This window comes from Lonchura striata, chromosome 1, assembly GCF_050655825.1.
Source record: "Lonchura striata isolate lonStrDom1 chromosome 1, ASM5065582v1, whole genome shotgun sequence".
In the NCBI taxonomy this organism is placed as follows: domain Eukaryota; kingdom Metazoa; phylum Chordata; class Aves; order Passeriformes; family Estrildidae; genus Lonchura; species Lonchura striata.
The window spans coordinates 112,459,039-112,476,600 of NC_140703.1; the positions used below are offsets into that span (position 1 = coordinate 112,459,039).

General features: G+C 35.9%; 1 protein-coding gene across 18 annotated transcripts in view; it reads left to right on the forward strand.

Moving 5' to 3' along the window:
• KDM6A (lysine demethylase 6A) overlaps window positions 1-17,562 on the forward strand; it is a 150,526-nt gene that overhangs the window by 39,703 nt on the left and 93,261 nt on the right. For 17 of the 18 annotated variants that reach the window (XR_014957003.1, XM_085586134.1, XM_085586149.1 and 14 more), the window contains one exon: window positions 5,671-5,720. The exons of the other annotated variant lie outside the window; for it this stretch is intronic. Coding sequence is in view for 16 of the 17 variants with exons in the window: in XM_085586134.1 (XP_085442260.1) it covers window positions 5,671-5,720 (50 nt within the window). In the remaining variant the exon portion in view is untranslated. The remainder of the gene's footprint in view (window positions 1-5,670; window positions 5,721-17,562) is intronic. 18 annotated transcript variants of the gene reach the window in all.

Genomic DNA, 17,562 nt, shown 5'->3' on the forward strand with positions numbered 1-17,562 from the left:
GGAGCACACCTGGTGACCAGCTGGATGTAATTCCATTTCCCACCATTCTGAACCTGGCCATCCAGCCAGTGTTTACCCAGCAAAGTCAATTCTATTGGCTCAACCTTGGAATTTTCTCACCTTTCGATGACTTCAATTTTATGGCAGAGCAGTTTTCATCTTTGCTGGGTTACAACACCATGGTGGGTGGAACCTGCACTATGGATAAGCTGTTTCTGCAGCCTGAATATATCTCTTAGGTGTTTAATGAAGATTTATTTTTTTCCTGGAAGCAGTCATATTTAAATCAAGAGATGTCTTCTTTCCAAGCTTCCCTTGTGCAGTTATTCAGCTGATTGTCTGTTTTACTATTAGTTTCACATCAGATAAGCACAAAGAAACATTAGTGTTTGTTCAAAAATTAAATTAAAAATAATTATATTTAAGAAAACATACTGTTTTACACAGACCAGTATGAACTTTGGTTTGTATTAAAGTTTTCTTTTCAGGGTATGTTGTCCAAATCAAGCTTGCTGTTTCTATGTTCAGTAAGCCAAAAATTTGTGTTAGTCACATTTAGCCTTGCAAGGTGCCACTAGATGGTGTTAGTATGTAGTTCACTTTCTTCTTACTCAAGCACTAAAATACTCAAACTGCTCCATGTTTGTGTCACTTTGAAGGCCTCTTAAGTTTTAAGGTGTCATAAAGTAGGTTTATTAGAGCAGATCATAAAAGCCGTCCTCTGTGACTGCACGATTTGTGATGAAATGTGCTAAAGGTGACAAGTGGGTGGTTGTCACTCAGTCTAGACATTCTTCCTCCCCACTGTCACCTTCCTTGTTTGTTTAGGTCAAGTATGTAGATTCTGGATACAAAGAGAGATTGTCTTATCTTACTACTGAAACTAAATTGTGTTAACATCCTATGAAATTAAGTAGATGGAAAAAAAAAAGTCCTGAAACCACATATGTGGTAATTATATTAAATTTGGTTTTTATTATCTATATCATACCAAGGGATCTTAAACAGGGGGGAATAAGGAACAAGTGTTATCCATGTGCTGCTTCTGACATGGCCCTTGGCTCTATCATAGTGGGAGAGGAAGGCAGACTCTAAGGGGGCACATAATGAAGCCTGTCAGGGTTGAAGTAACCATACATATTGCAGAGTGGGTAGTTCTGGGTGACTAAAAAACCTGTAAGAGGAAACCAGTAGACTCCCAGTGTGTGAACTCACTGAGAGTCAGCTCTGCACAAGGTGCCTGAGGTTTACAGATTCTGAAGAGAGCCTGAGCTCAGGAGGATTCGTACTGTTCAATGGTTGCAGTTCTTTTAGAAAGGTGGTATTTTGCTTTTCAGAGCTATTTTCAGGTAAGCATTTTATTTTCATCAAGCAGTGTAGCTGATGGTGGTTGACTTGAAAAGCTATGTATAGCTTTGGGGTACACATGGCCCCTCCAATGGGGAGGATGGTAAATGCTGTATCTGCCACTCTCAGGATTTTCAGGAATGTGATCACAAGGATTACCTGTTAGGAAAATAATAATCTTGGCCAGTTTTTGGAGAGAGGTGTTCATAGCAAGAGCATAAACTGATGGAGTAAGAAATTAAATAAAGGATAGAAGGAGGGAAATAGGAAACGGAACACTTCTTTTAGCAATTGTTGAGTATTGTTTTGGGTGTTTGAATGTGGTCTGTCAGTTTTGTGCTTTTAAGAGTTTTCTGTGGTTGACTACAAAAAGTAGTTGAGAGTGAGGCAAGAGGCATTGTCCTGCTGTTGATACTCTGTCCTGTTCTTTGAGTCCAGACATGCATTTTCTGGATGCTCATCCGTGTTTGACATGCAGGGAAAAAAGAAGTTTTTACGTCCTTTATTGTCTTTATACAATTCCCTTATGTGTAAGAATTTCAGTGGCAAAGTTTTAAATTGAAAAAGCTCAATAGTAAGTTCCTAATCAAAAGATTGTCTGCAGAATCCTGCCATGCCTAAGAGTGATTTCAAAGTACTCATTTCATAATGTTTAAGACAGATATCATAACTGAAATGGGATAATTCACTTGTATCTGTAAAAATGAAAGTTGACCCTATGTTAAAAGAGAGTCAGTAGTTGACAGAATCTTTTTGTGACAAAAATTGTCTCACTTTGGAATGACCAGTCTTGGATGAAAAGTAATGGTGCAAAATGATACTTCAGCCTAAATGTTAGTATTTTTTTTTGTTGTTCATTTTGGGGGTTTTTTTGTTTTTTTTTTAATACTACTAATGTGCTGCATGACCCAAGTAACTGGGATTTTTTGCTTTTTAATAAGCCTGGAAATATCATCCTACAGTCAGAATCATAACACTGATAAAGCACACGCTGTGTCAAAGATACGGATTTGTGTAAAATTCTTGTGGCTCTGCCAATTCAGTTGGTCTTTTTTATTTAGAGTAAAGTTTGTATTTTGAGGGATTTGCACTTATTTCCTGTAGATACAAAGTTAATTTAAGGGAGAAGTTTCTTGTAGTTCACAGTACAGGTTTTAGATAAGGTGCTAATTTCTACACCATAAAATTTCAGATAAATATCTGCTTGTTGGTTACTCAGGGACTATGAAATATGATAGGGTTCAAAATTTATGGTTCATGTTTTTCTTTATATCTAGGTTTGTTCAGTTTTTCAAAAATCTTGCTTTTATAATTTGATTTCTGGAATCTTATATGCAAGAATCTTCTTAGGGATATGCCTGATTAGGAATATTTCATGTGGGCTCTAGCAAAAAGAACATTTTCTTGAATTCCTTTTTTTTTTTTCCGTTTTTCTATTCCTTTAATCCTTTGCAGCAGCACTTGAGTGCTTATGGAGCAGATATTTAATGTAGTTGTAAAAGGGGCTGAAATCAGACTTCAGAGGTAACTTGCTGTAAGTTGAGAACTTGATAATACTGAAAAGCATGCATGGTAACACTTTTTAGTTGTCTGACTTTCCTGAAGAGTAAAGGGACATTTAGCTCTGTCTTAAGGGAGCCCTCCATCATTCATCCTTATGCACTTCTAGCAGAACTCTGAGAATTTCAGCATTTCATCTGCAAGAAGTAGAAAGGGAATACTGTTAGTTTAGAACAGGCTGGATCCCTGGGTGTTTGTGAACCCACCAGGAGGATTGGGCACTTCAGACACTGAGGAGGATTGAAGTGTCCTCTTTGTTCCTCTGGAAGAGAAATGTGGCTCCTTAGAATGGAGGCCTTATCTTGTTATCGTGTAAATATAAATAGACTTCAGCAGTCCACGCTTCCCATGTGCTTGTTTTTAATTGTAACTGAGCTTGGCACATTCAGTGATCACTTCAGCTGTTCCTGTGGGAAGTTACTGAACTTTATTGAAGAATGGAAGAGTTAGAAAAGAAAATCGCAGCCAAACATCCTTTTTTCTTAAAGAAAACTGGTAGAATGTCATGGAGCAAAAGAATCCTTTCTGTAATAACTTCCCTATGTTAAATTGAGGTGTTAGGATTTTTCAGGGCAAGTTTTGTCTTGCTTTCTTTTTTCCTATTCTTTCCCTTTAGGGCATTCTGTTTATTTATTTATTTTTTTTTTAATACTGTTGACATTTTATAAACTTAGTAGCAGTGTCTTAATTGCTATAGGTAAGCATATTCCACCTCTCCTTTTTAATGGATACTCTCATGTGGGTACTTCCTGTATTTTTTAACATCTGCAGTGAAAATGTTACCCCTTTTATTTTCCCAGTATAAATCCTAAGCATTGTATTTAATGTTCTTTTCATCTTTTTATCCATATTCCCTATGTAGTTGACTGCAGTAGTTGTTTTAAAAAAAAATTTTACAAGAAGTTGTCAGTTTTTTGAATCTTGCATAATATGTTGACCGGAGTATTTGAAATACACTTTAACCCTTACAATTTGGATAGGTACTGCTTGAGTAAAAGGAAAAAAACTCCTTTTATTTGTGATGTGATGCATTACGAAACTGTTTCATAGTGCATGTGCATGTTCCTGTTGGGGAAAGCAAAGTCATTACCATGTTCAAGAGATAATTTTTCCTTTTCATTGAAAACTTATTAGTGATGTCTGGAAGAAGTTGAACCTAGAAGTACTTTTGGGGGGCAGTAGGATGTTATTTTCTCTTACTGTGAAAATCCTTTAAAACATTATTATAGAATGTGACTAAAATATACTTAGTTTTAACATTCTTCAACTTACATTGTTAGACTGAAGTAATACTCTTCAGTTAGTACCAGTTTTGGGGTTTTTTTGGGGTTTTTTTTTTGGGGGGAGTGGTTGGAGGAGGAATTGTGTTCTTAAATTGTGAAAGACTAGATTTTTAAGTTATTTTGTTTGAGTTGGACTGTGTAAGCATTTTAGATATATTTCATGTTAATAACGTGTGGTCAATGAGTCATCTTCTAAGTTCATTTTTCTTATCTGGGCATCTGAATAAACCACAGTTTAGAACACCAAATTAGAAATTGGCCTCACAAGAATTTTGGTGGAGAGGAGCACCTCATGGGCATGGATCTGCATGTGTCTGTTTACAGATAAAGTTTGAGTCTCCATAGACAGAGCAGTGCAGAAGTTCTGTGTCTTTACCATGATGTATGTGTTCTTATTTCACTTAAGCACAAGAACTTTGATCAAGTTACAAAAACCAATATGCAAGGCAGGCATTGGAGGGTGGTGACATTTATGGATGTGATTTATCCATGGTGCTTGCAGGATATGGTAGAAAAATGTTACAAGTTACAAAAACAAATATGCAAGGCAGGCTTTGAAGGGTGGTAACATTTATGGACGTGATTGATCCACAGTGCTTGCACCTATAGTACACCTGGTTCTTATGTCTTAACCTTTCAGTGCTTATGGTTTTCCAAATCTGGAGTTGTCTTCTTTTGTTGTTTGGTTTCCACACATTATGTGTTTTCCATTCTTAAATCTTATGGAGCAAATACTTGAAAAATCAGTATCTTGGTGTTACTGCAGTGAATCTTTACTTAAAATGCTTAATTTTTGATGGTTCCTACTTACGTGTTCTTAGAAAAAAGCAAAAACTGTGTTCTAGTCCGAGGTGGCTCATTAGCCCAAGGGCAAGATGAATCTCCCAGAATTTTTAGTGAGGAAGAAGGATGCAGGAGTAGTGATTTGAGAAATTGGTTGCTAAGTAGAGCTAAACAGAACTGTTCTTAGCACTGTTTTCCAGGTTAGTCTCGGCCATGCTGTGGAATAAAATGTAAGCTTTTTTTTTTCTGCTTGCTTTTGTTTCTCAGAATGAAAGGCCATGTGAAATTGATTTCTCTTTGTATGTCCCTCCTCACCAGTTCTTCAGAAATTACAGGGCATCAGGGAGCGTGGTAAATGAGCTACATGATTAAATTTTTAAATCTTAGAACAGCTTTGTCCGGGATGAAAATCACAAAATTTCAAATTATTTCTTTGTTATAGGTTTTCTTTAAAATATTGCTTGATTTACATTTGTAAGATTAATAATAAATATACTTTTGGGTTGACATTTCATAAAACAAAATTATAATCTTAAGGAATGCATTGCCCACAACAGTGTACTTACCATGGCATTGTTACTTTTATTAAACCATTTATCATTTTAATGTTGTGTGTTCTGACTCTTAAGGATTTTTATCTTTTTCTTCAAAGAAAATGAAACAAAACAAATTGAACATTCATTTTTCTCCCCTACAGCATTATCTGCATACCAGAGGTACTACAGTTTACAATCTGACTACTGGAAGGTCTGTATATGCTTTTTTTTTTAATTTCAAAATGTGTTGCTGTAAATGTTCAAATTTTTAAAATAGATTCTGTTCGACATAAGTTCAGACTATCTACCTGCAATTACTTTCTGGCATATTAAAATTGAGTCTTAATGTAAATGTTCACATATATGTGCAATTAATTATAAATTCCAGTGAAAGTAAGTCTTCAAGTTATGTACTGAAAAGGCAACTCAATTAAGCTGACGGGTTTTAAATAATTTTTGTTGCCATCATAATTCATTATTTGAGGGGGTTTTTTTTGTAGCATAGATATTTGGATGTGTGTATGGAGAGCAGCACAACCACTTGAAAGCTGCTGCGCAGGCGTTGGACTGGGAATAGGAAAAATATTCTCAGGTTGCTTTCTGTTCCACAGACACCAAATTGTTTAAAGTCCTTTTCAGTATTTTAAATAACACTCTTACATCAGATAGGAGCAGATCCTGTTAGTGTAGCTGTCTTGTCTGTAAGTAGAGGTATTGTGTCTGTCAGTAGAGGTATCATGACTTCAGATGAATAAAATTGAAAAAATTCTTACCATGCCATTGTCAGAAGTTGTCAGCATTGGTATATTGTCACACGAAAGAATTTGAAGCTCCTGGTTGAGAGAGAGGTGCAGGAAAGCACATAGCACATGAGATACTTGTGTGGTCTTCAGCAGCTGTTTTCCTTAGAAGTGTGGATAAATGCATCTTTCATATGGGAGGGCTCATGAAGAGCTCTTGGTACCACATAGGGATGGCTTTAGAGAAACAACATTTTGTGCATTCTTTGCATTTATAGGGACTGTAACAATGCTCTGAAAAATGCTTTGGCATCTTCTCCCATTTGGGCACAGGATGGGGAGAAAGGCAGGGTGCATTAAGGGTGAAAGAGTGAACTAAAATAAGTGTTTTATAGCAGATAAAGGAGAACTCCAGTTGGAGGATGCTAGGGAAATTTTTGGTATTGTCTTGTAAAGCCCCTGCTCCAGCAGGAGTTGTGCAAGTGCCATATTTTACTGAGCCATTTTGGAATGGAAGGAGTTTTTCCAGAAGTAATTCCTGCAGTTTTAAAATTGCAACAATAAAAACATTAATCTATTCTTCTTACATGCTCTTGGAGAGCTGCTTTAAAGATTGCTGTAAATAAATGTTGAAATCAATCAATTAATTAAAAATCAATTGTAATAGTTTCTGTTGTTTTTACTCTTTCACATTAAGCATGTCAAAATAGTTTATGACTGAGATTAGTTTTTCTGGTTTTTATTCCAATGGCTCATTATTAAAATAATTTAGTAATCACCTACCATTTATTTCCCCTGCATTTTCAGGGTGGAATGTAAATTATTATATGTATTTCTGTAGGTATAGGTTTTTTTCAGTGTGGCACAAAATATTATCTGCAGTTAAAATAAATGGAAACTCTGTTCTGCAGTTTCATCTCAAGAGCATTGATGGCAACAAAATTTGTTTGAATGCAGTATGTGATATTTTAACACACCTGTTTCTTGTATATATCTTCAGAATTTTGCCATGCGGGGATTATTTTCCACAGTTCCAGTTGCAAACGTTGAGAGCATTGTTTGCAGTTTACAAAAGAGCATTTTGAGTTCTAGAAATTAAGAATCCAACCCAACAAGAAGAAGAAGAAACCAAAAACCAATAATTTTTCTCCAGGTTGGCCTCCCTTGGGAAGGATTTCATTGTTAGTTTCCTTAAAAATGTGTGGTCCAAAGTGGTTCTTTTCCTGTAATCTTGGGGAATTTTGTCAATTTTGATATTCATGAGAAAGAGCCTGAAAAGATCCAAAACCATTTTTTCAGCTAACAAGTTTTTTACTGAAAGTGGTAAAAATCACAGGTGGATCATATTTCATCTTATCAATGGATGATGTAGCTATTCTGGAGTTGGCAGTGGGAAGCTGCCTGGATTGGGTCTGGAGAAAGACCTTTCCCTCCTTCCTCCAACTAGAGGATTTATTGTTTCTTGTCATCCTTAATGCCTTGTATCTGTAAGAAACCATTTAGTCAGGAATAGCAAGTTTATGGTGTATTTTTGGTCACACTTTTTGTTCTACTTTGTCTTTTTTTTTTTTTCCCCCAAAAGAGATATGGATGGCAAAAAACTCAGTTGTACTTCCTTATTTTACTGTTGTGGAATTTTTAAGAGTTTTTTTTTTTTCTTTCTTTTTTTTTTAAAAAAAAAAGTTTTTACAGGGCTGGATGTCATCAGTTAAGTTGTTGGAATTTGTGATAGTAAAGGAAGGGAGAGAGAGAAGGGTGTGAATGAAGGCTGGTATTTGGGAACTCTGAGAGATCTGGGAAACTGGAGAATGCTGAATCACATGAAGGTTGTTATATAAGGCAGGGCTGAAGTCAGACAGGAGCAGCTTTATAAACGTGGGCATTTTATCTGAAGTTACAAACTGTCATGCAGTGCAAATTTACCTGGGTGAAATAAGTGTCCTCTATGTGCTCTGTTTTTTAAAGGAAGAACTTACAGAACAATTGTGAGAGTTTTCAGATTGCTTTGTGTGTAGTATGGTCTCCTTTTATATTTTGCTTTCTGCTACAATGGGTTTTTAGAGTTGCATGGGGTTGGAAATTGAGTGTTATTTTCATGCATTGTTCATTTCATGATATACAGCCTGTATTTCCTTTGATGAAAAAAGAATTTTACATTTTTTTTGTTTCCCCATGGATTTTTCTGATGGTCTGAATTTTCATAGATTTTTCTGATGGTCTGGTCTGAAACAACCAGGTTGTTTTCTGTCAGAACTTGATGCATGGGTTGTTTTGTTGCTATTGCAGTAAGCGTTGTGTTGATCGTATGGAACAAAAAGAGAAGGAAAAAAACACTTTAGAAAATACATTCTGGATATATACTCTAGTGACAAGAGTGAAGGTGAAAGGTTAGGAAGATGCTGTATTTTGCCATTTACCAGATCAATACTCCCTCTGTGCTGATGAGATATGATTTCCTTTCAAAGAACTACCTGTATGGATAGTTTTGAAGGTGTTGGGTTGTGTTATGCCACATATTCCTAAGTAGACCATTTTTTGCTGTAATCTTTGGTAGATCGGTGTAAAATGTCCTGCAAAATAGAGTTTCTACAATTTTTGACTACAAAGGCACTGTGCTACCTCAACTCAGCATTTAAAAAAATTGACTTGAAATTATTTGACTTGAAATATCTCAACTTGGATAAAAGCTGATCTGACTTTCATTCTTGCATTCAAGTAGTTCTCTCAATGTTTCTTATGTGCCTAAGCTAAAATGCTAAAATAAATCTCCCTTCTGTGCAATGTACTTCATTCTGATTTCCTTTTAAAACTTCCCTGTGTCAACGTGTTGAGGGAGGTGAGGAGGACTGTGGGGGATGAACAGATACAAAGGGCAGTTCAGGAGAGGGAGACAACAGCTAGAACTGCAATTTGTAGATGTTGATGCTCCTGGGAAAATAAAGATATCAAGTGTAAATGTCTGCCATGATTATCAGTTTTGACATATTCTGAGGAGGCAGGATTAGAAGCTCAGTAAGGAGTAAGATATTCCTGATTTTAGCCAAACATGATGGCAGATATCTGGCACCTGTAGGAAGTTATTTTAATCATCTTGTGGTTGTATTATAATGGACTTGATCATAGTGAACTCTTTTATATAATACCTGAGTTTGGGTAGGGCAGTCCTAGACAAATTCCATTGCATGAGTGTTTAAATCAGGATCTATTGCACTGACATAGTTGTCCAGGGCAGGAGAGATCCAAAAATCCAATTCCACAGATTTGGGGCTCCAAGAGGTGTCATTGCTCACTTGAGTGACTCCTGGGAGAGTTCCTGAGAGAAGAGCCTGGTTATTACCCAGTATTTAGATTAGATCTGTGCTTAGGCATGGCACTGCTGCTGCAGCCCTTGTCTGGTTTGATAATCTTGATTAAATATTTGTGACCTTTGTAGGTAGGTGAGTGTTCACAAATTGTCAGGAATTGTGTGCCTGCAGTTGTAACAACACAGTTTGAATAAATAAAACTTTTGGTACAGCTGTGTTAGGGAGCAGAAAGTTCTTTTATGATGATTCTCTGAAGTGTTTGAGCATCTGTTGGGGACATCTCTGTGTGTGGGGAATTAACCTGAAGATTTCTAGACACTTAAATCCAGGGCATTGTGGACAAGTTATGAGGAATGTGACAACAGCACTGCTGAAATCCATTGTTCTGTGTTAATTCATCGAAGAGTAGCATCATGCTGGTTTAAGTTTTATTTTATAAAAAAGTGTATTTTATCAGACTAACAGAGTATGCAGGTACTTGAACATTTCTATTCACATGTGAATAAAGTGAAAGATTGACAAGGCACAGCATTTAGAAATGCATCTTAAAATGTTGAATGTTACTGTGAAAATGACTTGGTTATTTTTCAAGGTGGGCTTTACTTTGGAACAGGATGCTAGACCTTGGATTGAGGATGCCTGAGAAAGAAAAGAGACCTCAATTTATTCAGCTACACTCAACTGTAGTGTCTCTTTATCAAGCAGTGCTTGGAATGGATCAGTCAGGAAGTCTGAATGTTCCTTGAAATGTTTAAGGAACACTTAATTAGTGAGTTATATCCTCCAACATGAATTCAGATATAGAATTCTTGTTAGCTGTTGACTTTTGTTGGAAAGTTGCCTAGAAGGAAAGTAAATCTGTCAGGAACTCGTTATCATTTTATGAAAATGGCCTTAATCACCCTTCTCTTTAATAAAGATTTCATTTATGTGGACAAGGTGAAAACATCAAAGACGTTTGGTAAACCCCAGGAAGGGTTTTCAAAGACCTAATTCTGTGTTACAGTGGATTTTTAAAACATCTGGGTGCAAATGTGGTGCAAACTGATCTTACAGTTGCAAAGCTATACTGTAAAACACTGAAGGGTTGTGTTAAGAAAAATAGAGAAATCGAAGAGGAGGAAGTAAATGCCATAATTATCCAACAAGGTGAGGTGTTAGTTTAGTTCTGGAAAGTACCTGTTTGGTACTCCCCTACATATGTTTACTGACAGGAGAATAAATTACTGTCAACAAATTTACCTTTTTTAATATCTATTTCTTAAATTATTCTTGAAAATAAAGTTCTGCCTATATACAAATAGGAGATATATACAAATAGGAGAATTTCCCCTCACTTTTCTTAGGTAATCTTTATAAAAGAGAGAAGAACCCAAAACTGTACAGAGGAAAAAAACCTCCAAAAACCAAACGAGAAAAACCAAAAAACCAAATCAAAATCCCCTGACCTGAAATTCTCTTCAGAAAGCCAAATGCCAAAGGAAAATTCAGTTGTGGATGTGCGTGCTAATCATGGAAGGGGGATGTGATCTCGGTCTGTGCTGTTGTTGGTTTGTTGCAGGAAGCAATTTCATAGCACTCCTTTTTACGTTGATCTGAAGTGTGTTTGAGTGCCAGGTAATATTTTAAAATGGTGTTCTGTAATTAGAGCTATGTAGAAATTTCTCAAGCTTATGGCTAAAACCCTTGTAATTTGTAGGAAGGCTGTTCCAAAGAGCTGAAGTAACTAAAGACCATGATGTTAAAGTGTGACCTGTTGCTTCTTTTAATTGTTTCATGCAACTTTTTTCCCCTCTTTCTACTTTTTTTCTGTTTTGTTTGGTGAAATGGCTTTTGTTGGTATTTTTCCTTAATGTTATAAAGTAGGAAAATAACAAAAAAAAATTTTTTCTTTAATTTTGCCTGTTTTGCTGTCTCTTTTTCTCCAGACTGTAAGTCTGTTTCTCCCTTTATAAACAGTTGGACAAAAAGCAATTACTAGACATACTGATAACAGCAAATAAGAGAACATTTTGCACCTTGGAGATCCTTTAAAAGACAGCAATTTTCCACTTCATTGACTCACAACTGTTTTACTTTCTGCAGTAAACTCAAAAAACCAAGTAGTTTTTTTTAAACAGAATTCATCAAAAATTTCATTATTTTTAAATTAGATATAAATGCTTGGATTAATTGAAACAGTGCAGTTGTATAGAATCAGTAGAAATTGCTGGAACAGACACCCTTCTGGAACAAAAGTTGGAGAAGTAGGATGATTTGTTAACACTGCTTTTTATTCAAGCCCTTAGGTTTTTGAAACTTTTATTTTAAAGAGAATGGTGATTCTGTATAAAGAGATAAATTTTGCCTTAAGGGTCCTCAGAGAACAACATTTTACAATTACACAAAAAGGCTTTAATGTAAATTATTGCCCCATAGCACCTCAGGGTACCTACAGAAAAAGCACAAAGAAACAATCTGGTCAGAGAAGCCTTAATCAGAAATGTTGAGAAAAACTGATCAGGAAAGCAAGTTTCAAAAATTCTCACTGAAGCTGAAGTTTGCTGATATGAAGACATTACAAAAGGAACTGGGAGACACAACAGTGACCTACAGATGGGTACATTTAAAACCTGCAATTCAGAAGCTATTTGCAAATCAAAATGACAGGGTAGGAATAGAATAAATAGAAAGAGGAAATAGGGATTCAGAAAGTGAAAAATAAAATCAGGAATTAAATAAATATTCAATGTCTGTGAAGCATGGAGATATTAATAATACCTTCTGTATGCTCTTTAATTCTGCCTGACAATATAATGGTTGTCACTGAAGCACATGGGATTCTGTACCACCCCTCAGTTTTGACTAAAACCAAGTTTTTGGATTTCAGTTCTTCACTTGAAGGATCTTGATGAAGACATTCTGGTTATGTTCTGAGAAGGTATAAAATACAGCTGAAAAATAATACTTTCAAGACTTCTGCTGTAGACTGAGAGAGACAAGCATGATGACATTATGTGTTATGGAACAGAAAATGAAAAACAGAGATAATTTTGTCCTGATTTTTAGATACTGATGAGAGTGGGTCAACATAATGGAGATAAAAAGCATTTTTATGGGATTTAATGAGGAGAAGCATTTTCCAGGAGACTGTTGTGGAAAGCAGTCTGGGAATAGTCTGTGTCTGAAACCTTGTGATAATACAGGATGGGAAGTGATCATGTCCATAAAGGAAAAAAGGAGGGGGAAGGTTGAGGAGAGAAAAATCTGTACGGCCAAGTGAGATTGAACAAATAATATGAGGAAGACAAAAATGTGCTTAGAAGGAAGAATGACATGATGTGGAGGAAGGAAAATTCTGGCCTTGTTGAGAAAAGAAAACCTAAACTTCAGGGCTAACAGCATATGGGGAGAAGGGAGGAAGGCATATATAGAACAATATCAGAGTGGATTGTGGAAGATGCCAGCTTTCTCCCTAATGGTAACCTCTGTGTCATAAATTCACCAGGCAGACTGGAAGAGATTACAAATAATTTAAAAAAAAAAAAGTAAATAAAAAAAAATAAAAAAGAAAAATCAAAGGAAAGCTTTTAACTCTTCAGGTGAAGAGCCCAGTATCATTCTGCATCAGAGGGTCTGGAGGGCCTCTTGTTTTGAGGAAGGAATAAGAAAGTAGAGTGTGAAGCACTGGGGGATCACTCAGGGAACTAGATAAACAGATAATAAAAATCAGGGGTATTTAGAGTGGAGCAAAAGACACTGGCAGGGCTTCAGTTGGTAAAACTGAGCTTTGTGCCCTGACCTTGCTGGAGAGCCCCTGGCAAGGGGAAGAGTGACTTAGGCTGACCAAGACTCCTCTCTCAGTAATTAAACAACAAAAATTTTTTATGTATGTAGCTGTTACTGCAGATGGTGATAACTTAACAATTTACTGCCACAAAATAAGGGGTTTACAGTAATAAAGGATGTAGCAAATACACAAAATCTTTTACTGAAATGTTGATGAAAAATAGAAGAGAGCATATTTTCCATGATCAGTAGGTTTTGGGGGTGCAGTGGAAGAGAGAAGTTCTGGTGAAAACTTCACTTTGATCCTGAGATATGCTGGCAAAACAAAAAGTGGGAAAAATGAAATGCTGCAGATACAGCAGCATCATAGTAACAGGTTTTTAAAGATTATTAATACATTTAGATCATGAGCTTGTCCCTTTAGTATTTCATGGTGGAAGGAAATTGCATTTTAGAAGATATTGAAAAAGGTAGAGAAGTTGTTCAAAGAACGAGACCCAAGAGAAATTTGGAGTATGCGGACTTCTAAATGAAGGGCTAAATTTGTGAATTGTGCACCTTCTAATCTCTTTTCTCTGTTGAAATGCTTGGTAGCTTTGGTAACACTATAAATGGGGTTATGTCAGCCATCTCATAGCTGTGATCAGTTAGTGTGATTAATCTGTGATGTGAAAAAATTGGGATTTTTAAATCTAAACTGTGTTTATCAAGACTGGTATTCTGTCTCTTAATGGTAGAAGGTATATGCATTCAAAGTACTTCAGAGAAATTTATTAATAAATAAAGGGAAATACTGGAATGCTGGAAAGGTATGAGACTGTGTTGCCAATAAACACTTGATTGTCTGTAAATGCACCAAAAAAATATAGCAAATTAATAACTGTATTTGGGTTTAAGAAAAAGATGTTTTATTGTTGCATACTAAAACTAAATGTAATTTTATGAAAGTCAGTAAAGCAGACAAGTTGAAAGAACTATATATATATATATATTTTTTAATAAAACAAGTTGTTAAATTAATGCCAGAAAGAAAGATTGAGAAGGAAATGTGTTATTTCATGCTGTTTAATTAGAGGAAAGCATAACTGATTTCTTGTTTAGAAAAGAACATATGTTCATCCAGGTATTTCTTAAAGAGTAATGAATCTTAAGATTCATTACACAGATACATTACACAGATTAACGTTTTGTGTATTTTGTGGGGATTTGGGTATGTGTGTGTCTGAAATTCTGTCCCTCTGGCAACAAAAACACAGAGAATTTTTAAGTAGTCCCATCAAAATATAATAGTTGTTAATACAGACAAATAATGCAGAATGTCCAGTTTTGTGTACAGGAAAACTGTATGAGGATCTAATAATGAATTGTTACTAGATGAATTATGAAATTAAATTCATTATGTTGTAATGAAATTACGACAAGAGGGTTCTTCCCTCTCCTTGAAAGGTATCAAGATGAGGTGTAAAATCTTAAAAAGAATATCACTGGTGAATTTAATAAATTTTGACATGTTGTCTTTGACCTCATGATAAATTTGATTAATTAGCTTTTTTAAATGTCCCTTTCTATTAACTGCCATCACACAAAACAAAGGAATCCCCCTCTGAATGTAAATTCCACGCACCTATTTGGGTCCTAACAAGCTTTAGATGTTTTTAGTGAGCACTTGTGTTGCTCTATGCTGAGAAATATTTTGCATTTGCCCTAAATTAGAAAAAATACATTATTTCAATGTCTGCAGTTCTGATTGTTTTTTTAGTATGCATTCATTCATTAACCTATTCATCCCTTTTAATCAATGGATTTACAAGAACTCAGAAGTTTGAAAAATCTAATATGCTGAAAATGTTAAAGAGAAATAATGTGCTTTGGGGAAAAATTTGCTGGGATCAGGAGGAGGAGGAGGCAAGACAGAATCTCAGAGAGAGCACTCTGCCCTCACCAGGGAAATGGCATTTGTTTTCAGACAGTGTTCATTACGTTTTCTAATGGGGACTTCACCCTGGAAATTCAGCAGGAATGCTCCTCTTGTCCCTCTGTATGTGATCTCTTTCTAGAAGCCCAAACACTCTGGGTGAAAATAGCACAAGTATCATCAGGATTGATGGAAAAGGCTCTTCAGAAAAGCTTTTTATTCACGTTGAATTCTCCTGCTGCTGAAGTTTCCTTTGTGCAGAATGAAAACTGTCATCATTCATGTGCTAGTATTTAGATTAATAGCATGCTTCCCTTCTTCAGCCCCTTGGATGAGGATTCAGGATGCTGAAATATTAGATGTGCTGAAGTGTGGCAGTGGAGAAACTCATCAATTGGGAATGCTCAGAGAGAGGCATTCTTAGTTGAGTGGAACATTCTGACTCCAACAGGGGATGCAGGAATAATACTTGCATGTTGATAACCTTCAATGACCAAATGTCTCTTTTTCTAAATAGAAACAATTATTTTGGAAATGCTTGCGATGCTTTTTCAAAAGCCTGTTTGCAGAAGCCACAGTCAGTAACGACAAGTGACTTGGTACTCTGTATGATTGCTTGTTCCTTGCATGGAAAAGGTTAAAACAAAACCTATCACCCTCGTTTTCAAATTTCTATTTTATAGATTCTTGTTTGATCTATAATGTGATACAGTGTCTCATTAATGAGTGGCTTTTCTTCAGAAAGGGTTTTTTTACATTTTTAGGTCCATTCTTTAAAAAGAGGAAATGTTTGCTGAGTTTCAGAAACAAAAAATTGCTTTATTTTGCAAATTCTGTGTTTTTGAACTTGCTCTCTCTGGAACTGGCATCTCAGTTGTTTTTTCAAATACTCTTTCAAGCATATACCTAATTGAAGTGTTGAGCTCGCATCCTTTCCTCCTTTTCTGAAGGATGCAGATTCAGCTTCTTCCGAGTGGTGGGTGTGGGTGGGAGAGGAGTGGTGGAAGTGTGAGTGGATCTAGTGCAAATAGATGGAGAAGGCAGGAGGTGGGAGGATTGGGAGACAAAGAGCTTTGGGTCTCCTTAAAGACTCTGTGAGTAGCCTGTGTGAGGCAAATAAGTTCACACTTTGGAAAAAAGGCAGATAATTCAAAATGGTTTTAGATCAGTGTTGAGCATGATCATGCTCTGAAGTGAATATAGCTATTTTTCCTTTTTTCCTCATTCAATTTTTTTTAATTAAGCTGTACTTAGTATTTTTCTTATTGAAATATTGATTTAGAACTCTTCAGAATTCTCAGGGTCACCCAAAAAACAGCAATAAAGCTGTATTAGCAGACATCATAACTACACTGATGCTGTTTAACATGTTTTCTAAAAATACTTCAGGTCTTGTTTTTCTCTCCTCCCTCCCAAAGAATATTGGGCTCCATTTCATTTATTTTTTGGACTCTTCATTTTATTGGACTCTTGATTATTGGGGTCAGGCACAGGTCTGTTTCCAGGTATCTTAATGATGTAATCAGAATTTTATGAACTTTTTTTGAAAACAAGCTGGAAAATCCGATTCCAGTCCTGGTAAACGCTGTGGAAAAGGAAATGGGTTTCAGTTCATATCTGCAGTTTAGAAATGAAAGAAGATGATAAGCTGATTATAATTCTGAAATATTTTTGTTAAAGCTAAGGGATGGAAAACCCATAGGAGTGGCAGAGAAGGGGGAATGTCTTTACACAAGGCCCGCTGGCATTTTCTGTGTTTTCTGTTCTGTTGTCAGCTGCTGCAGGAAATTCATGCCTGCTGCATCTTTCAGAAGGTTTTGTATCACTGGTGGTATGAAAAGTTGCAGTAGTTCTGCAGAATGATGCAGACATGTTTTTAAGCAGATGAACAATTTCAGGGAAGAAAAATCCACCAGAAGCAATTAAATACAATGACATTTTGTTTGGCTTTAGAAACCTTTGAAAATCTCCACAAATCACTGGAGGTTAGGATGTGGTAGGGGAGGCTTGAAATAATGATAGAAATGGGAAGTTGCTCTTATATGTACCTGCAACAGCAACATTTTAGAAGTTCAGTGTTACTTCTGAATTGTATGATGGCCTGTCCCTTCTCTCCAGGATCACCTGAAGGTAGTTGTGTTTCCATTTGCTGACATAGTCTTTACCTTTTGCACAGGAAGGGTGATTTTCTGATTAAATTCAATCATTGGATGTTTTCTGGTGCAGAATTACTCTGAAGCTATACAAGAATCAAGAATTTCAGTACATGATATCTGCCTGAAATCCATAAAAATACAGTAATACAAATTAAATCATCCATCTAGT